The sequence below is a fragment of the Gouania willdenowi genome, unplaced genomic scaffold, assembly GCF_900634775.1.
Source record: "Gouania willdenowi unplaced genomic scaffold, fGouWil2.1 scaffold_83_arrow_ctg1, whole genome shotgun sequence".
Taxonomy (NCBI): Eukaryota; Metazoa; Chordata; class Actinopteri; order Blenniiformes; family Gobiesocidae; genus Gouania; species Gouania willdenowi.
Window position 1 is genome coordinate 17,909 of NW_021145249.1, and position 22,092 is coordinate 40,000.

Below are 22,092 nucleotides of genomic sequence, written 5' to 3' on the forward strand. Positions count from 1 at the left end.
ATAGTTTTTTTCTTACTTTCTTAATATAGTTTAAGTGAAGGCACAACACGTTTTTTTTTAAGGAAAAAAAAAAAAACTTTATTCACATTGTTTCATTATTACAAGGTTTCAAACAGATTTAAATTAAACTTTAGCCTCGAGGTGTGGAAATATATTAAAATGTGAATGACTATAAATAATAATAATAATAATTCAACATCTCTTCCTTTTTAAAAAAAAAAAAAAAACCTCACTTCCAGTACGTTCTTAGCATGCTAGCACTATAGCAACAGCATAAAGCTTGATTAATGTTGCCAAAACATTGTGAATTTCTCTTGGTGTGAATTTCTCTTGGAGATGAATAAAGTATCTATCTATCTATCTAACAAACAAACTATGGATCCTATACATAAACTGAATAGATACTATAGAAGTTAAGGAAAGTTTTTCATTAGTAATGTCATCAAAACAAAGCTCTCTTAATATTGCTGTTTACAAAGGGTTGACAGGTGGTCATGTGACCTGACGTGACGTGTAGGAACAAATTCAAATGTGAAGGAATATAAATAAAAATATTGATAATGAAAAAACAAACCAAGAAAATAATTACAACATCCAATCGCCCTGTGCGTTGATATTTATCTGCTTTTGGTTTGACGTTTTATGGCGTATATAAACCAGAATGTACCGGAAAAAATACAGATGGTTTAGATAAACCGAATGGATATTATGAAAGTCAAGGGTAAATTTCTCACTAGAAATGTCATTAAAACTATTCTAAAGCTACAGTCTATCTTGAAATAAAGCAATTTGCCACTAAAATATAGAGATTTCTGCCGTTGTTTTTGATGAGTCAGCAGTGACGTGACCTGACTTCAGCCCGTTGATATTTGTGCAGTTAATGCACGACAATACATCGTGCTGTTATTGCACAAAGACAACACTTTATTCATGCTCTAATAGCACAAAATAATAGATATACTGTTGTGGTGCTAATGCATGAACATCTGTGAGACTGGGTTGATTTAAAGCTGCAGGTTGTTCTGCCTTGCCTATTTCTAAAACGTACCAATACCCTCTCACCAAGTAAGAAAGGTAAGGCTCGTGCAGACTTGTCGTACTGTTTTTTTTTGCTGAGACGCTGCATTACCCATCTTCTCTTGAGCAATGCAATAGGCTACAGACATTTTGTGTTGGTGGTCCTGAACCCACTGAATTACATTAAGACTTGGTTGTTGTGGGCGAACAGCTAGATCTACATCAACAGGGAGACGCAGGTGGCGACCGAACATTAAAAACGACGGAGCATAACCAGTGGCAGAGTGTACAGTATTATTATAAGCGTGCACAAGCTCAGGTAAATACTGTGGCCAGCGGTTCTGTTTCTCTTCCTGTAACGTGCGCAACATTCTGAGCAAGGTCTGGTTAAAACGTTCAGCACTGCCATTGCCGGCTGGGTGGTAAGGCGTAGTCCGACTCTTGGTAATACCATAGGTGTTACAAAGTTCTTTCATTAAGGATGACTCAAAATTGGCTCCCTGATCCGAGTGGAACCGGGCTGGGCATCCAAAATTTTGAATGATGTTGGACCAGATTACTCTGACGGTGGTGTGAGCAGTTTGATCGCGGGTTGGTATTGCCCAAGCAAAACGGGTGAACTGGTCTGTGGCAACCAAGATATTTTGGTAAGCATCATTTGGACGACTTAGGGACAGATAGTCTAAGGCAATGACTTTGAGAGGGTAGGAAGCTAAAATGGGGTTAAGAGGGGCTTTAGGCTCGACCCTACTCTTTTGCAGGCTACAGGCGACACAACCCTGGTGGAAACCACGCACCTCCCCCTCCATATTAGGCCAATAGAAGTTCTGTCGGAGGCTGTTGTCGACACCTGCATGGGCACCCGCTTCGTGGATTTTTCTCCAGACTTCTTCGCATCTGGAGGTCGGACAAACAGTCTGGTAGTGCACTTCATGGGTCAATTACTTTGCAGCACAATATGTTGCTTTTCACCTGTAGCCTTTTCCATTGCTGCAACAGCCGTTGTGCTCCACTGGACAGGGCCTGGCGCTCCGACTTCCGCGGCCTTTCCCTCTTCTCCACGTAGCTCTTCACATGACAAATGTCCAGGTCTGCAGCCTGGGCCTCTTCCCATTCACTTCCATCTGGCACTAGCTCCACAGCTGCAGCGAACATTGCATGCTCCGGGTCTGGATTACATGGATAGGCTGTAGGGATTGGAAATCTGGAAAGGACGTCAGCGTTTATATTGCTTTTACCTGACCGATACTTGATGTTGTAATTGAAGGAGGCTAGTTGGGCGACCCATCGTTGTTCACATGCTCCTAGCTGTGCTGTCTGTAGGTGAGCTAGAGGGTTATTGTCAGTAAACACAGTAAAGTGCGCTCCTGTCAAATAGTCCTTGAACTTCTCAGTTATAGCCCACTTGAGTGCCAACAACTCCAATTTGAACGAACTATAATTAGCATCATTTAGCTCCGAGGGGTGTAAGCTCCTACTTGCATAAGCGATTACACGCTCACGTCCTTCTTGCTCCTGTGCAAGCACAGCTCCGAGTCCATCATAACTAGCATCAGTGTACACAACAAATGGCTGGTCAAAATCAGCATAAGCCAAGATGGGGGCTTTTGTTAGTTCAGTCTTTAGTGCATCGAATGAAGCTTGGCATTCAGGGGTCCATTGCACTGTATGCATTTGAGACCTTTTATCTGTAGGAACCCCAGCCAACAGGGAGTTCAGAGGGTGGGCGATTTTAGCAAACCCGGACACAAACCTCCTGTAATAGCCTGCGAGTCCCAAAAATGCTCTTACTTGCTTAATTGTTGACGGTACGGGCCAGTCGAGCACAGAGTTAATTTTTTCAGGGTCAGGTCTCACGCCACGATGGTCAACTACATGTCCCAGAAACTTGACCTCAGACTGCAAAAGCTTGCATTTGTCGGGACGGAGCTTTAGTCCATGTTGCCACAACCGATTGAAGACCTCATCTAGATGCTGTAGATGAGAGGGAAAGTCAGGTGAATAGATAATTATGTCATCCAAATAAACAAGTACTCTGCAATTTGACCACTTAGACACTGCTGCATAAGACGTTGAAATGTTGCAGGGGCGTTACAAAGGCCAAATGGCATGCGCTCAAATTCAAACAGCCCTAGTGGGGTAGTGAAGGCAGTTTTTTCCTGGTCTTGGGGGTACATCTCAACTTGCCAGTAGCCACTGGCTAGGTCGAGTGTGGTAAACCACTCTGCTCGGCTCAAACTGGTAAGAGTTTCCTCTATTCTTGGTAGCGGGAATGCGTCTTTGTGCATTAATGCATTTAGCTTTCTGTAGTCTACACAAAACCGTAAACTCCCATCTTTCTTTCGCACCAAAACTATTGGTGCTGCCCAAGGGCTACAGCTCTCTTTGATGACTCCCTTCTCCAACATATCTGCAAGCAGGGACTTCACCTCTTTGTAGAGCGAGGGTGGAAGTGGTCTATACCTTTCTCTGATGGGTGTGGCATCACCAGTATGGATGCTATGTTGTATTGCATTGGTCCGGCCAAAGTCCTCATCATGCTTTGCGAAGACCTTCTCCCATTTTTGTAGAAGAACACCAAGCTCTTCCTGCTGTTGCTCAGACAAGTCAGATCGATTATACAGATTCCTCACCTCTTCTGGGAGGCCATGTTGTTCGGGGTCAGATGTAGTGTGCACCAGAGCGACTTCGATCAATCCATCCTCCTCCTGAGACAGCCTAACATCATCAGGACCGTGCACATCGGAAGAATCGATCTGATAAAGACGCCCAAGCTTCTGGTAGCGGCCTATTGTCCGGCTGTAAGGATGTGGGTTACAGACACGTATTGGGATTCTGCCATTTCTTACCACTTCGATGGTTCTGGCCACGCCCACTTCACCAGAAGTTGGCAGTGCCTCGACCAAGGCACAGTAGTCAGCACCGTCAGGGCCCATTCGGGTTTTACCCCACACAAGCAGCTCAGTGTTAGGGGGGACAATGAAGGGCTGCCTACCAGACAGCCGCACATGCCCGAGGAACCCATCTTCAGCAGCAGTGATTTCAATGTGGCGACAAGTGGCTAAGGCATCTCTCCAGGATTTTCCAAATTTCTGTGGAGGAAAGGCAGACCTTCCGGGCGACATAAAGAAAGCATCCCAGCAGGCCATTACAACATTCATTCCAACAATAAGGGGGTGTGAACAGTCTTCATCTTTTACAATCACTACTCCACGTTCAGGAATCAGTATCCCTTCGACTACTAAGTCGAGAACGGCATAGCCAATGTACGGGATCTCTAGACCATTAGCTGCTCTCAATTTAAACAGTACAGGTGTCTTCCCAAGTTTAGCCTGGGTAAAATGTTCATTGAACATACTCTCCGCCATTAAGGTTACTTGTGATCCTGTATCCAGCAGCCCTTCCAATTTAATGCCTTCAGCTGTAATTGTTATTGTTGGACATTGACCTATAAATGTGTCTGTGGCCCTTGCCTGTGTTGTTGAACCAGCCATCCCTGCCGCATGGACCTCAGCTGCAGGGACAGCTAGTTTAAAGCTGGTCTTGAGGATGACGATGCCTAACAATATCTGGCTATATGTCCGGCTCTATTGCACAGCCAACAAATAGGTCTACCTCGTCCATCGCGTTGGTCACGTGGAGCTGGCCGGTGGTAGCTTTGAGGTGTTGATGGTGGCTCTACGGTGGCTGCGACAGGTGACAGATGAGGTTTGAGCTCCTTTATCAGTTCCAGCGCCAATCCCTTCATCTCATTCTTCACTTCCTCCATTATATCACGCTTAAGGGTCTCCTTCCAGTCAGAGTGTGGTTCCTTTGAAAAACTAGATTTATTATTGACAATGGAGCATGTTACCTCTGATGCAGCGCTACCATATTCCGAGTCCAATAACATTGCCTCCTCTTGTAGCGCTGCAAAGTCATCACCTGGGTGTCGACGAGCATACACCTTTAGTGCCTGGGCCATTGGTCCTTCACACAGTTCTAGAAGCAACTGATCTCGCAGAGCTGCCATGGAGGGGGGGTCATCATGTCGCCGTAGCCTGCAATGTAATTCACGGAGACGTAAAATAAAAGACCGGACAGTTTCACCCGGCTTCTGAGCACAGCTAAAAAATTGTGACCTTACAATAGAGATTGGTGTTTGGTCACCATAGAGGAAGCCAAGATAAGTAAAAATTTTCCGGGCTGTGTCTTTTTCATCATCATCTTAGACGCTGATTTGACGCTTAGCTTCACCGGCCATTGCTCCTAAAACAATGGCAACTTTTCGGGGCTCAGTCAGCTCTTGTGACCCCAACAACCCTTCAATTTATTCCTTCCAATCATTAAGTTTTAACTCATCCCCTGGCCCTTTAAACTTGGGGAGCCAGGGGGCACCAGGATAAACAGGCATCATCATGGCTACTTCCTCCTCGGTAACAAGTGTGGTCGAGACCCAGGTCCTGTTGACAACGCCAGAAAATGTAATGGGGGTGGGGTGTTGCTGGGGAAGTTTGAATGACAATGAATTGACCAAATGTTTATGGAGGGAGAGTAAAGCGAGCGGGTGTGAGCACCTTTTAGTTACCAAGGAGGACAGCAACTGTGGAAGTCACAAATTTATTACAAAGATTTAAGGTAAAACAGATTAAAATGCCCACAAATTAGAATCAATGTATGCTAAAATCTATTAACGATGTGGGCTAAGGAACGAATAAAATATGGGAAAAAGTCACTGTCTACAATAAAGTGCAATGTGCAGCTACGCCCAGGTCCTCCGCTCTCTCTTGTCCCAAGGCGGTAGATCCCTCTGGTCACAGGCTCAGGGTCCCCTGAAAATGCAAAACATAGGTCAGCATGAGGGTCCGAGACTACGTCCGAAGGAGGGGTGTTGCCACGTCACTTACAGGGCAAGGCAGAGTTCCCCTCTGCCTCTGCGTGTATGTGGCTCTTAACACTCCAATCAGTCTCGATACTTCCCGCTGGCTCCAGTCCTCCACACGCTGGGACACCTACACAGAACAGCTATCGGCAGTCAAACGTCCCACAACAATATCCCCGATCTGACTTTGTCCAACAAGTGTTACTACGGTCCCATAGGGTACTCACACGGAAGGCAGAGTCCTCCTCTGCCCCTGCGTGTATATCGCCTTGCAACACTTGTGATCCCGGCGTGCTTGTGGTCCCCGGTGCGTGTGCCGTCCTGTGCCCTGGGAACCTGGTGATGACCCACAGCTTCCCTGCTGCTCCTTCTACTGTCTGTGTCATTTTTCCTCTGCCTGCTCCTTCTCCTGTCTGCCCCTTTTATTGTGCTCCAGCCACAGGTGCTGATTAACCTCAGGTGTGTTGATTAGCTTCAGGGGTTGGACATAGTCATGTGATGGGGTTGATCAAATGACAGCATGTGACTGGCAAGGTTCATAACCTAAAAATGCACTGCAGAAATAAGACCAATACAAAATACACTAAAAACACAGCACACAACAAAATACAATACCATCACACAGCAGGATCACACATGATACGGACTAAAACATGTTTGGGATCATATCACATTTCTGTGTATGTTTTCCTGTAAAACAAATATCTGAGTGTTTAGTGAGTTTAGCTAACAGACGTTAGTAAACGTAAAGTTACAGAAACAGAGGAACACTTGGTACGACCCAAAGAAAACAGAACAAATGAAAAGAAATAGAAGGAATGGAACGTTCCGTTCTTCCACTGAAATTGTGACAGTTTTTTTTTATTGCTAACAAGCATTGGTTGAAACTGAAGTCACGTGTTCCAAACTTTAAACACAGCCTGTATATCCATCAGTCATCTCAGCTCAACAGTTAATGTCATGCACTAAAGTGTTTCTCACCAACAAAACACTTGATACACGTCTCAAAAGAAGCTCATTCAACCACAACACTAACAAATAAACACACTTTAGAAACACACATTGTCATTGTGAGCACACTGAACTACTAAATACTAACAACAAAGAGCTTTACATCAAATACATCTGATCTTTCAACTTTACATGATTTTTGTTTGTTTAATCACTATTTTATTACTAAATAAGATCTTTACACTTTGATGGTTCTAAATTATTATATAAGCTGTAATATATTACAACAAGACTGAATCAGGTGTGCAGTCATTTACAGTAAGAACATTTGTGCTTTTGTACTTCAGGGGCTTAAAAAAATATAAAATTACTATAAACATAAAAATTAGCTTTTGAAAAATGTGCTGTAAAAGTTTAGTGTTTAGCAGGTGGTGAACTAATTACTGTAGAGCCTCTGTTAAATATATTAGCCTCTGCTAACTAGCTTAGTTTCTGCTAAATAGCTTAGTTTCTGCTAAATAGCTTAGTTTCTGCTAAATAGCTTAGTTTCTGCTAATTAGCATAGCCTCTGTTAAATAGCTTAGACTCTGCTAACTAGCTTAATCTCTGTTAACTAGCTTAGTCTCTTCTAACTAGGTTAAGCTCTGCTAACTAGCTTAGTTTCTGCTAACTATCTTAGCCTCTGTTAACTAGCTTAATCTCTGCTAACTAGCTTAGCCTCTGTTAAATAGCTTAGCCTCAGCTAACTAGCTTAGCATCTGCTAACTAGCTTAGCCTCTGTTAACTAGCTTTGTCTCTGCTAACTAGCTTAAGATCTGCTAACTAGCTTAGTTTCTGCTAACTAGCTTAGCTTCTACTAAATAGCTTAGCCTCTGTTAACTAACTTCATCTCTGCTAATTAGCTTAGCCTCTGCTAAATAGCTTAGCCTCTGCTAACTAGCTAACTTTCTGCTAACTAGCCGAATCTCTGCTAACTAGCTTACCCTCTGCTAACTATCTTAGCCTCTGCTAACTAGCTTAGTTTTTGCTAACTAGCTTAGCCTCTGCTAACTATCTTAATTTATGCTAAATAGCTTAGCCTCCCGCTAACTATTTTAATCTCTGGTAAGTAGCTTAGCCTCTGCTAACTAGCTTAGCTTCTGTTAACTAGCTTAGTCTCTGCTAACTAGTTTAGCTTCTGTTAATTAGCTTAGCCTCTGCCAACTAGCTTCACTTCTGCTAACTAGCTTAATCTCTGTTAACTAGCTTAGTCTCTGCTAACAAGCCTAAACTCTGCTAACTAGCTTAGTTTCTGCTAACTATCTTAGCCTCCGCTAACTAGCTTAATCTCTGCTAACTAGTTTAGCCTCTGCTAACTAGCTTAGTCTCTGCTAACTAGCTTAGTTTCTGCTAACGAGCTTAATCTTTGGTAAATACCTTAGCCTCTGTTAACTAGCTTAGCTTCTGCTAACTAGCTTAATCTCTGCTAACTAGCTTAGTCTCTGCTCACTAGCTTAGTCTCTGCTAACTAGTTTAGCCTCCGCTAACTAGCTCAGCCTCTGTTAACTAGCTTAGTTTCTGCTAACTAGCTTAGTCTCTGCCAACTAGCTTAGCTGAGACTGCTAACTATAAATGTATACGCAGGCTAGAGGACTCTCAGAACACCATTATAATGCTGTTGACTAATCACCCTCATAGTGCTGTAAAATACCAGTCATCCTTGTGGATGCACTGGTATGGGTGTCTTTTAGAAATAGGTGATATCTTACTTGTCTGTGATTGTTCTGATATTTTTATACTGTTTTTAATCCTAGTTTTATGTATTTGTTCATGTTTTTTATGGACTCCTATGTCTGCTAATAAAGATGATGATGAAACTCAAAGGGTTGAAATTGTACGTGTCCAGTTATATGAACAACTATGAAGGTAAGTTAACAGTTGACCAAAGCGACTCTGATACATGCTAGGTTAGTGTGTGATGTATTATCCTAACCCTAATGTTAATCTCAGTCTGAAACAAGGAGGCAGGAGAGGTCACAGTCAGGGCTGAGTGCTACAGGTCCATGAGGAAAAGCCAGAAGCTTCACTGTGTGAGTGGAAGAGAAAGTCATCCTACAGGTTCACTTAATGCTAACAAACACGTTTCTGTTGTCAAATCAACTTTCTGTGACTCATGTCATTGCTGCTAATAACAGATAAAGACTATCATTCAATTATTGTATCATTTTTATTTATTAGGATTTATTTAGTTTATTTAGTTATTTAGTTTCCTCACAGGAAGTTTTATGAAAAAAATATTAATATTTATAAAAAACGAAATAAAAATCAATGTGGAAAACACAGAATTTGGGAAAAATTAACCAGATTTTCTAGGTCGCTAATTATTGCAATATATAACTTCACAAAATATTTTGTTAATAAATATTTCATGAGTAACATAGTTGTCTTTGTCACATTTTATTTGATATTAATAATAATTATGCACAATGATAAATATTATACATGATATGAGTGATAACACGTGTTATACAATAGATGTACCTTAATATTTGTACATGTCCTTTGGTGTACCATGGGTACATAAAGTTAGTGAACCACTGTCCTAAGGTACCGAGGTTTCATATTTAGAAATAATGTAAAATTAATGGTTCTCACATAAACTAGATTGTGTTCTGGGTTTTCATCATTTCAATTAAATGTTTATTTTGTGTTTTTCTATGAAATAAGTAAAGTGAGATTACACATATATATTTTACATGATTAACTATAAATAAATAGTTTTTATAAAACTTTTTCCTGTTTCACTTTGCACAGTTTAGAAGTTTACTAACATAATGTCACTAATTTAATGTTGTCTTTCTATTATTACACTTACAGCCAATACATGTTGTTCTCTAACTAACATGTGCTATTGTTCACAGATTGTGCTCAGGGATTCAAACCACTGAAGATTCAGAGATACCAGTACACCTGTGTGGCAGGTACAGCCTTGTGCAGCCACGTGGCAGCTCTACCGTACCAGACGGCCCACTACTCCCAGCTGAGGATTACATCTGTTCTCCCAGTGTTCAGCTGTACAGAGATTGAACAGAAGTGGTACAATCCACTTGTATTTTTATTTTTTTAAATAAATATTTTTTGAATACACAATCAATTATTTTGAGCACAATGTGTTTTTATATTTGCATTATCATGTCATATACAAGATAAAAATGATAATTTTCAGGGGAAATGGTTTCCTCAGTGCAGCAGCTTCCTGCTAATGGCTGCCTGGAGACGATCAGAGCCGTATAGAGAGAGGTGTGTCCTAATAGTCCCTCCTATCTCCTTTCCTATCCACTTTTCCTTAACCCTCATAGATGATGTAACAGGGTTAAGGAAAGGTGTTAGGAAAAGGCCATCACGTTTGTTTTGACAATTAGACACACTTCCACGAGGTGACGTAATAATCTGACGGTGGTGAAGGTTAGTGACGTCTGTCGTGGTGAAAAAACTACACATTTCCTAAAATGGACTAAAAGCTCATTTCTAACACTTTCCACTGATATAATCTCATAAATCACAGGTTTGAATGTAAATCAAAGGAAAAGAGGTTACCATGGCTACGAGGAACTAAAGGTAAACTAAAAGAACGTCACATAGAGAACAGTTGATCACACTCACCTTCTACTCACTAATATGAATTATGTTGAATAAAACATCATGTGGATAAAAATGTCTCTGATCCTTTTTCTAGAACCACAGAGTGTCTGTTTTATGTCAGTTATAATCTGATAATATGTCTACATATAATATATGGGTTTTTGATTATTTATTTAAAGTTGTTCATATTATTGCATTGATAACTTACATGATCTATGTTACTTGTCAGCGCTCTGGTGTGCGTGTCCCTTTAAATGTTGTCGCTGCAAGGAATTGTGGATCAGCATTATCTTATCTCTTTTGGTAGAGGATGTGTCAGTGTTTCCTAGGTTAAAGGAGGTTATAAAGGAAGCATTGAGCCTCTTTTCCCAAGCTTAAAGAGAACTCAGACGCTCTTTATCATGGCCACCACTTAAACACTTCTGGGGGTGAAGGAACAGTGGATAGGAAAGGAGATAGGAGGGAAAGCGACAACTTTGTTCACTCCAATGGTTGTTTTATTTACAGCAATGGTGGCTCATGGAGCCTCACATTTAGTACCTGAAGTGATCAGTTTATCATTGTTGCACATTGAAGCTACAGTAGATTAGACAGTCTGTGATGCACTTTAGAACGGTAAGACGTTCTACAGTGCATCACATCAAAAAAAAAAAAAAAAAAAAGAATGGTAAGACGTTTAAATAATCATATTGGATATTATTATTATTACTGTATTTAAACTCAATAACGTGTGCATTAAAGCATGTTGGTGGATTATCCTCCGCTAAACTAGTAGATTAAGTCATCATTAGCAGATAACAGATGGGACTAGGATATGATAACGTTACAGGATAAAGTTAGCATCACAGCCTTAACCACAAGGTTCAGTTTTATTAATGCCATTTCATCCAATGATGTGGAATAAGAAAAAAATACTTTTAAAATAAAAAATAAATAAATAAAATGCTTTTAAACTTGATTTATTTTGTTGTAGTAAATTAAATGAATGAATGAAATATAATTTTAGAACATCTGACTGTACAGTGATGAGTATCAGCAGAGAAATGAGGAATGGATTCGGGAGTACGAGCTAGCATGATAAAGTTAACGTAACAAAAAGAATGTAGAAAGCTATTTTTGTGATATTACTATGAATTTAAAGTGCATATTAGAGATTTCTAAACAGCAATCTTAAACATTATGGTAACTTATGGATTGAGTGTTTTAAGCTTTGTCTTTCTCTGAGCTGTAAATATCATGTATAAACTCAGATAATTATGATCATAGCAGAGGGAAAGGTAAGTTAGAAACACTCAGTGAGATTGAAAACACACAAGTTTAAAATAGACCAACAATGTTTAAATTAAATTATACTAGACTAAACGGTGAACGATACTTTATACTATAAGTATTATAGGCTATTACTGTATTATACAGGTTATTATACTAATCGTGTAATATTGTTAGAGTGTAAGTGACCTACTGTAGGAGCACAGGGAGCAGTGATGTCATTGGACTGGTTTTATATGATGGAGCATGGTGAGGACCAATGATCCTTTAGTTTAACTCATTACATTATCTATTGTTTAAATATTATTCAACATTGTTCATTTAACTAATAACATTAAACAGTAAACTCATTAAACTATTAAATTATGTTTAGATATTATTTTTTGTTAATTTATCAAATAAGATTAAATGATTTAACGTTTAACTAATTTTATTAAATAATTAAATTAAGTAGTCAAACTGATTCATAAATTAAATAACATCAAAGTTAAATAGTAGAGTTCATTAGGTAACGCTAAATTTGAATTAAATTACATTGGACACGTTGAGTTTGGGGGAACATTTAATAATTTAAACTTTATTAGAATTAATTTATTGAAGTTTATTAAAAATTGAATAAAACAGTTAATTACAACTGAATGTTGGGAAGATTTGTAATTTTATGTCTAAGGAATGTAAACATTGAATTAATTCCAATAAGTGAAGATGGTTGATTTGCTTCTCCTTCTATTTAAATGTTGTTTAGTCTTGAAGCTTAAATTAAAGTAACTATAAGGTTTGTGAGAAAATAATGTTGAACTCAAATGTTTAAGTTCTGAAATGTATTTGTTTTTCTGTTACAATTTAAGGTTTTTCACCTGAGAATCATCCTCTGTTCAATGTTCTAATCAATACATTCATCAACTCAGAAATAAAACCATTTATTATAGAAATCAACTGTTCCATTTCTCATTGAACACATGATTTTCATGACACAATTTAGCCAAGACATTATAAACTAGTTTTTCAACTACTTTGGAGAAACATGGTAGAATAGATATTGGTCTAGAATTAGAAAATAAGGAAGGATCTTCATGTAGGACTTCCTTTAGTTCTGCATCTTACTGCTGATCCCACAGTGCAATAGACTCACACAATTCAACTCATCTAAGTCCAACAATAAAGAGACAAAGATGCTCTAATCATAGATCTGCTCATATCTACAGTAGACCTGTTGGTAGAAGCTTTAAAAGGCAGCTGTGATGCAGCTGTTTGGTATCTGAGTTCATCACTAATCAAACATCACTGACAATTACACACATTCAATGAAAACATACCAGCCACCAGCAATAAATGAGAAGAGTTTTAGACCAAGAGGACTCAGAGACACATCTGTCCTTCTGTCTGTCTCTCAGAGGACTCAAATACATGTCTGTCTGTCTGTCTGTCTGTCTCACAGAGGACTCAGAGACATTGAGGAACCAATTGACCAAAACCCAAACCCAGGATACAGAGTGTCAGTGAAGGAGGTACAGACGGTGTGGATGAGTGTCAGAGAGTCGGAGGAGACTTCATAGAAGGACAGACGTCCATCAGGACAGTCCACATACACTCCTACTCTACCAGAGGAACCACAGGGACAGGAGGTACGTGTGAATATGTTATTGTGTCTGATGGAGTAAAAACCTTTGTAACATCTCAGTCTCCAAGACTGATTATTAGTTCCAAACAAACAATCCACACTGTTTCCTTTCCTTCTGATTCCTCTGTAACTCACTGCTATAGAAACATCTCCATTCCTCTCCACCTCCCAGTAACAGCGACCAGTCAGACCAGTACTACACAGAACCTCTTTCCAGGTATCAAATCTGTCCTGATGATCAGGATAAAGCTCCTCCTCCTTCACACGTGTCACCATCCTGTTGTTGTCAGACAGTCTGAGTTTTCTGTTGATGGAGTTTGTGTCGAGGTGAATGTGACAGAAATCTGATGAGACACAAAGAAACAACAGTTGATCATGTGATGCTTCATTCTCTCTGTATCACTGACATGTTCATTCACTCAGAGCTTCATGAGGACACTTTGAATGAACACACACACACACTTACACTTCCTCACACCAGCTTTGATCCTCTGCTCTCCTCCATGGTCCGCCCTGCAGGAGCAAACACAGGCAGTGATTTACACACCTAAAGAGTCCAAAGTGCTGCTCAGAAACCTGATGCCATCTCCATCAAGCTCTCCATGTTTCTACTGGTTTGTCTTCAACAGCTTCACCTTCTTCATCTCCTTCAAAGTGTTCCTCTCTTTATCCTCACTGATTGGTTCAACCTCCTCTGATCTTCTCTCCCATTCCTTCATCAGTTCCTCATAGTTCTCCATCAGCCTCTCCTCACTCCTCACTACCTTCTTATCTATGTCCTTCATCCCTCTAACCTGACCCCATCCTCATCCTTTAGTGTCCCACCTCTCACACCTTCATCACATTCCTCTGATACAGCTCTCTGTCACACATGTGATGGGGATTGATGTGAACATGTGATGAGCTGCTGTGATGTGTCTCACCTCAGAGTGTTCAGTCTCTGAGAGAGCAGCTTCACTGCTGAGTCTCCTGGATGGTTGTAGCTCAGGTCCAGCTCTCTCACACTGGAGGAGTTGGAGCTCAAAGCTGCTGCCAGAGAAGCCCCGCCCACCTCTGTGATGACACAACCTGACAGACTGGATTCAGAAAAACATCCACAACTCAGGAAACAAGTGAGGAGACGAGGAACAGGACAATGTTGATGGAACATGTGATCCACTGACCTGAGAGAGTCCAGTTTACAGTGAGGACTCTTCAGTCCTTCACACAGCAGCTTCACTCCTGAATCCTGCAGATCATTGTTACTCAGGTCCAGATGTTTCACACTGGAGGACTGAGAGCTGAGGACTGAGGACAGAGCTGCACAGATTCTCTCTGAGAGACCACAGAAACTCAGTCTGTGGGAGAAAGACATTCACATAATATTAATAATAATAATAATCATCACATTATTGACAGGATTCAAACCTCTGCCGTACACTTCATCTGCTTTATTACGTCCACTAAGGAGGAAAGATTTCAGTTGTTGGAGGAACTCCTGATCAATAAACTGATTCTGGATCAGTTTCAAAGATAAAAAATATCTATCTCTCATCATCATATAAATTCATATCTAGATTTGTAATTGATGGATCTGTACAAAATGTGACTCAGTTATATTGGGTTGGTTACTCAATGATCCCACTGAGTTTCATCCAGATCAGATCCAGATTGTTTATTTCATTAATTTATTTTCTTTTTTTAAAGTGTGTGTCCATACATTGTGACCAACTAGATGTTTATTAATGGGATAAAAATGTGTTTCCAAGCCTTTAAAGTGTGAATGATCATGGTACCATTGATAACTGATAACATTGATTGATAACTGATAATATCTGTGAAGAGGAGGTTCAGAACTTGGTGGAGGTTTGCACTTTCCACTGTTCATTTCGTCGATTAAACATTTTTATCATAGTTTGTGTTGATTAAAGTTTTTCAAGTGACATTAACTAAACTACGACAAAATTATGAAAAATACATGTTAACAAAAACTATATCAACGTATATTTATATCTTCACTGATTAATACAAACTAACCACTATTACACACATATACATATACACATACTGTATACATATATATACATATACACATATATACATATACACATATACACATATATACACATACATATACATATATATATATATATATATATATATACACACATATACACATACATATACATATACACATATACATATACACATATACATATACATACACACATATACATATACATATACATACACACATATACATATATATACACATACATATATATACATACACATACATATATATACATACACATACATATATACATATACATACATATATATACATATACATACACATACATATATACATATACATACATATATATACATAAACATACATATAAACATACATACAGATATACATACATATATATACATACATATACATACACATATACACATATATACATACATATATACATATACACATACATGTTGTAGGAAAGCCCTGTTATATAAGTGTTTAGTTTCACTTTCAGTTATGTTGTTACTAGCCCTTTAAGGGGGATGTATTTTGGCAGAGTTCTTCCTGCTGCATGCATGAGCAGAGTGTGTTGCATGTTGACCAGCTGCAGTGCTGCATGTGTGTGTTTCTCTCCTGTTCCATGGAAGATGTGTGTACATGAGAAATGTAAGTAATGGCTGATTCATGTTATAACTCATGACAATGCATCTTGGAGGATATTTGAGTTTACATGTTAGCTGCTTTGTGATAGTTGCTAACTCATGCATCCTGGTTATGCTAGCTATACTTTCCTTACATTGCTGTTAGCTTACATTGAAGAGGGTTAATTTCTGATTTACAGTATGTTATTCTTTCTCTTGCTAATTGCTTATGTTGATTATTGCCACCCATGGTCATTATATTTGCATTATATGAGTGTTTGCTTGTGAGTTAAGTGCTTTTATGATGCTTTGTGTGTGTTAATACTTATGCAGCTTTATTCATATATGTGTTAAATTACTGATATGCTTTATACTGCTGCATTGTGTTTACAGAACCACGTTCTTCCAATTAAAGCCTTTATAAATCCAGAACTGCCTCCGTGACTCTCTAACCGGAGTCACACTCCCATAGTGTCGCCAGCTCTATTCCGCGCACCCTGTAGAGGCCCCGAGCCTCTTTTACATTGGTCCTTCGAGCCGGATAGAGCCCCTCCACGACGTTATGGAACCAACAGAGCATGATGACACGCCAGCATACCAGAACACCACAGTGAGACATGTTCGTTCCCAGAGAGAGCGACATCTACCCCGCCATCTAAGCGACTTCATGGTGGGCTATGAACCTCAACACTCAGATGAACCTCCAAAGGATCTAACCCCTCCCTTCCTGCGGGCTAGCGATTCGAGGGCCACATCTGTGAGGAGCAAGCATGCACACAAGTCACACTCGTTAGGACACCAACATAGTGAGTCACGGGCCCCAACTCAAATCAGTGTTATGTCACGGCGCTCGGCTACAAGGTCCATCTCTGAGGTGGGTCTACGTTCCCATCCGGGCTCCTACCAGTCATCTGCAGGTGTACACCCCCCACATGCTCTGTCACCAGTCCAGGAAGCCATACTGCAGGAGGGTATCCACCGCCTGGAGCTCGAGGAGTTACAGTGCCAGATTATGGAGGACAGTAATGCTGACCTGGAGTGTCAAAGCCTAAACACTAAAGCCAGGGAAGCACAACGCCTACAGCAGGAGGCACAAGAGGCACGTGAAGCTATCGCCAAACGTCTCGACAGGCAAAGACAACTCAAGAAGAAGGAGAAAGAGCTTCAGGTAGCCAAGCTGGTAACCTCACTGCTTCAAGAGACAGAGAGAGAAGGGACATATAGCGGTGCTGCATCACCAAAGAGCTGTTTCTCTTTACCATCAAGCTCACAGCCCTGTAGAACCGAAAGACCTGAGCACAAAGCTACCATGCCCAAGTCTTCACATGTAGGACACTCACTCCAGCTGCCTCTCTTCGAGTCTCCTCCTACATCACAGAACCAGCAGCCTTCATCAGCTCAACCGGTGATCCAACACTCTTGGGTTCAAAGCACTGTCGTTCCTCCTACAATGCACTCGCTACCACAGGTGGCCCTTTCAGCTGCACCCTCTGCATCATTGCACCCAACTCTCACCCTGCCTGCTCACATCGAGCCCCCTGTAACGTCACACCAAGCCTCGGTAATTACTGCTGGTATTCAAGGCACTCGACATTCTGCTGCAGGACCCCCGGTAGAACCGTGTTTGACGCCTAGTGCTGTTCCCCTATACCAGCACATGAACCCTGCCGCGCATTTTAAGGTCCCAGTTCCGCCTTCATGCACACCGGGGCATCCAGGTTTTGAGACACTGATCACCTCTCCTAATGGTATTCCCCAGCCAATAGTGCCAGTATTCGAACGGGACCGCGAGAGTGACTTTGCCCTTCTCAAGATGGCCCTGGATAATCTGATGGGCAGTCATGGACACCTGAATGAACAATATAAGTACCAAGTGCTTCTTGGCCACTTGAAGCTACCCAGTGCTTTACACCTAGCTAAGGCATATATGTACGACACACAACCCTACACTGCTGCACTACAGGCATTGCAAGATAAGTACGGCCAACCAAGGCAGCTCGTCCAGTCAGAGCTAGGTGCTATACTCAACTCGCCTGCTATCAAGTTCAGTGACTCTGAGGCTTTTGACTCATTTGCCCTCTCCATCCAGTGTCTTGTGGGCATGCTTGGGACACTTGAAGGACCAAATGGTTTTGAGTTGAGGTGTGGATCTCACGTGGATCGCCTTTTGAGTAAAATGCCCCCATCCTTCAGAGACAGTTTTATCGAGTATTGTCTGAACCGTGGAATCCTTCGAACAGGGTTCGATATGACCTACACATTGCCAGACCTGGCAGCCTGGCTTCAGATGAAGTCACAAGCTAAGCGTCTCTCCAGTCGAGCTGCAGCACTCTACCAGCACGAGACAACTAAACCGGTCAAGAAGGACATTATCCCCCACCATAAGGAGAAGACCACAACTATCTTTTTTAATGCTGGAGAGCCCCCTAGTGTATCAGAAATTGCTCGTTCGAAAGCCACCTTCAAGTCGAAGCCATATTGTCCTCACTGTGAGAACAAAGACCACTTCTTAAGTAACTGTGAGAACTTCAAGAAGCTGCCCACCAGTGAAATCATGAAATGGATCAGAGATGGAAACCGGTGCTTCAAGTGTGGTCGTAATCATGCTGCACAAGACTGTAACTTGAAGCGCCCCTGCAAAACATGCAAAGAACTGCACCTGACCATTCTGCATGACTCCATCCAGCAGATCCAAACCAACGTCAATATGATAACCACACCAACTGCAAGGATCTATCTCGATCGACCCAACCGATCACAACATGTGATGTTAAAGGTTGTCAAAGTTATCCTAAGGAATGGTGACCGAGCTTTAGAGACCTATGCTGTCCTAGACGACGGCTCAGAAAGAAGTATCATTCTCCCTCAAGCAGTGCGGCAACTAAACCTTTGTGAACAACCAGAGACACTTTACTTACAGACAATCCATCAGAATGTTGGAAAGCGCCAGGGCAGTTCTGTCTCCTTTGACCTTTCTCCAACGTGCATGCCCTCCAAGAAGTACCGGATCCACCAGGCCTTCACTGCCGAAGGTCTGAACCTTGCCGAACACTCTTACCCAGTAGCTGCACTACAGCAAAGGTACAAGCACCTCAGCGGTTTGCCCCTACAGCCGATTGACCGCATTCACCCACTACTCCTGATAGGTTCAGATATGCCACACCTCCTAGTCCCCATTCAGCCAGTCCGTGCAGGTCCACCAGGTGGTCCTATTGGTGTCTGTACCCAACTAGGTTGGTCACTCCAGGGTCCTAACAGCCTAGTCCAGCCTACATCAACCTCACAATGTTTCCGCATCTCCACTGTTTCTCCTGCTACCAAGCTCTTCATGAATGTTGGGCACCTCTGGCAAGTTGACGTATTCCCTTATAGTAGCGAGAAAGCAGTCACCCGCTCCAAGCAGGATCAGAAAGCGATGGCCATGCTCCAAACATCCACCACCAGAGTCAAGGTTGATGGTGTACAGCAACAAGATACCCCCTTGCTGAGGCAAGTTAATGTTACACTGATTCAAGGGACAAAGGACGCCGTGCTACCCTGTCTTCATTGCATAGAGGGCAGGCTTGCCAAGGACCCAGCGAGGAGAGCAGAAATTTACTGCAACGAGATACGGAAACTGGAGAAAGCTGGTTATGTGGCAAAGGTACCTCCAGAAGAAGCCGATCAGACTGCAGAGTCGTGGTACATTCCCCACCATATGGTGAACCATAATGGCAAAGACAGGATTGTCTTCAACTGTTCCTTTCAGCACCAAGGTCAGTCCTTAAACGAACTTCTTCTCCCTGGACCTGCACTTGGACCAACTCTGCTTGGTGTCCTCATCAGGTTCCGCCAACATGCTGTGGCAGTGAGTGGAGATATAAAGGGCATGTTCCATCAGATCCGCCTGCTACCCACTGACAAACCAGTGCTTCGCTTCATTTGGAGGAATATGGAAAAGGGGCAGCAGCCTAGTACTTATGAGTGGCAGGTTCTTCCATTTGGGACAACATGTAGTCCCTGCTGTGCCATCTACGCCCTCCAGCGGCACATTCAAAATGGCTCAGAGTGCAGGCCCGATTTAGCAGAGACAGTCGAACGGTCCTTCTACGTGGACAACTGTCTGCACAGTACATCCTCTGCTGACGAGGCCAAGAATCTGGTTGATGATCTCCGACAGCATCTACAGACTGGAGGTTTTGAGGTCCGACAACGGGCAAGCAATGTGCCCATGGTAGTTGAACATCTTCCACCTGAGGCCCGTTCTGAAAGCAGCGAGATGTGGCTGTCCAAGAGCAGTAGTGACCTTCAGGAACCTACTCTAGGCCTACGTTGGAACTGCCTTAATGATTCATTGGGGTACAAACATCGCCCTTTAGAGGCATCAGTGCCCACGTTGAGGAACCTCTACCGAGTACTTGCCTGTCAGTACGACCCCCTCGGGTATATTGTTCCATTCACTACCAGGGCCAAAGTCCTCATCCAAGACCTGTGGAAGGAGGAGATCGGATGGGATGATCCAGTTCAACCTCAAGCTCTACTCGATAGATGGCGCGTTTGGGAAGAGGAGGTTCCTCACCTCATTCACTTAGAGTTCCCCCGAGCCTATGCTCCGCCGCATATGGACAACTCCACAGTAACTAGGGAGCTCCACGTCTTTTGCGATGCGTCAGAGCGAGCATATGGCTCTGTTGCCTACATGCGGACCTTAGATGACCAGCAACAAGTTCACATCTCCTTTGTGCTTGCCAGGTCACGAGTAGCACCCAAGAAGCAGTTGTCAATGCCTCGCCTTGAGTTGAGCGCTGCTCTAACAGGTGCTCAGCTCGCAGATGTTCTCCAGACTGAGCTCACTGTACCCATCCAACGGATCATCCTCTGGTCCGACTCCACCACAGTACTTTACTGGATCAAGTCTGAATCTTGCAGGTACAAGGTCTTTGTGGGCACTCGAGTCGCAGAGATCCAGAACCTGACTGAGCCTGATAGCTGGAGATATGTGAGCTCTGCAGCCAACCCGGCAGATGATATCACTCGAGGTTTGACCCTACCTGAGCTGGCAAATCCGCATCGATGGCATCAAGGTCCAGGATTTCTTCACTTACTAGAGGACTATTGGCCCACCATGCCTTCTGTTAATCCTGAGTCCGATGAAGTTGAGCTAAAGAAGTCAGTTATGGTCGGTAATGTGATTATTCTCCCTGAAGCCCAGCTCCCTGCCGTCGAAGATTTTACTTCATGGCGAGAACTCATAGAAGTCACAGCCAGGTCCCTTCACGGGGCGGCCGACCCGCAAACTACAAATCCCCCCTGTGAAGCATCTGATTACCTTGCCGCTGAGACAGCACTTCTCATCAAGGCTCAGCTAAGCTCATTCCCTGATGAGATCAAGGCCCTCCAGTCCAACCGGCCACTTCCATTGGACAGTCGCTTAGGTTCTCTGTCTCCGGAGTATGATGAAGTTACAGGTCTTCTCCGGGTTGGCGGTCGACTTCGCAGAGCCGAAAACCTGGAGATTGATGCGATTCATCCAGTCGTCCTGGATCCGCATCACTCCCTTACAAAACTGCTCATTCAAGACTATGACTGTGTTCTTCTACACCCTGGACCAGAGCGAGTCCTGGCTGAGTTACGACGTAAGTTCTGGATTCTGCGAGGAAGGGAAGCGATCCGCAAGCATCAACATTCTTGCAGAGATTGTCAGCTGTGGCGAGCTAAACCTATTGTGCCCAAAATGGCTGACCTCCCATCCTCTCGTTTACGCCTCTACAAGCCCCCTTTCTACTCTACAGGAGTGGACTGCTTCGGGCCATTCCACATTAAGATAGGGCGCCGAAATGAGAAGAGGTGGGGAATCCTGTACAAGTGCATGACTACGCGCTGTGTACATCTTGACATTCTCGAAGGTCTGGAATCGGATGCCTTCTTGATGTCATTGCGACGCTTCGTTTCACGTCGTGGCACACCATTTGAGCTCCTTTGTGACAATGGCACAAACTTCGTCGGTGGAAATCGAGAATTGCAGGATGCCCTCGCTGAGATGGCACCACAACTGAAGGAGCAGTTGGCCAAGCAACGAATTACCTTCCGTTTTAACCCACCTGCAGCACCTCATTTCGGCGGTACT

At 42.4% G+C, this 22,092-nt stretch overlaps 2 protein-coding genes across 2 annotated transcripts in view; both read right to left on the reverse strand.

The window, feature by feature from the left end:
* Nucleotides 1-2,733: 2,733 nt before the first annotated feature.
* Nucleotides 2,734-4,398, reverse strand: LOC114460893 (uncharacterized). The gene is made up of 2 exons (XM_028442770.1): nucleotides 3,481-4,398; nucleotides 2,734-2,991 (listed from the first exon to the last, which is right to left on the reverse strand). Exons 1-2 carry the CDS (start codon nucleotides 4,383-4,385, stop codon nucleotides 2,985-2,987), a joined length of 912 nt encoding a protein of 303 aa, XP_028298571.1. The 5' UTR covers nucleotides 4,386-4,398; the 3' UTR covers nucleotides 2,734-2,984.
* Nucleotides 4,399-12,623: 8,225 nt separating this feature from the next.
* Nucleotides 12,624-22,092, reverse strand: part of LOC114460887 (NACHT, LRR and PYD domains-containing protein 3-like) — a 43,406-nt gene continuing 33,937 nt past the window's right edge. The window contains exons 10-12 of the mRNA XM_028442765.1: nucleotides 14,504-14,677; nucleotides 14,272-14,416; nucleotides 12,624-13,679 (exon numbers count right to left, since the gene is read on the reverse strand). Of these exons, the coding sequence (XP_028298566.1) occupies nucleotides 13,152-13,679; nucleotides 14,272-14,416; nucleotides 14,504-14,677 (847 nt within the window). The 3' untranslated portion in view covers nucleotides 12,624-13,151. The remainder of the gene's footprint in view (nucleotides 13,680-14,271; nucleotides 14,417-14,503; nucleotides 14,678-22,092) is intronic.

Excerpts from the sequence above, each read along its gene's own strand:
- LOC114460893 (XM_028442770.1), bottom strand. The coding sequence starts at position 4,385 with ATGGCGGAGAGTATGTTCAATGAACATTTTACCCAGGCTAAACTTGGG.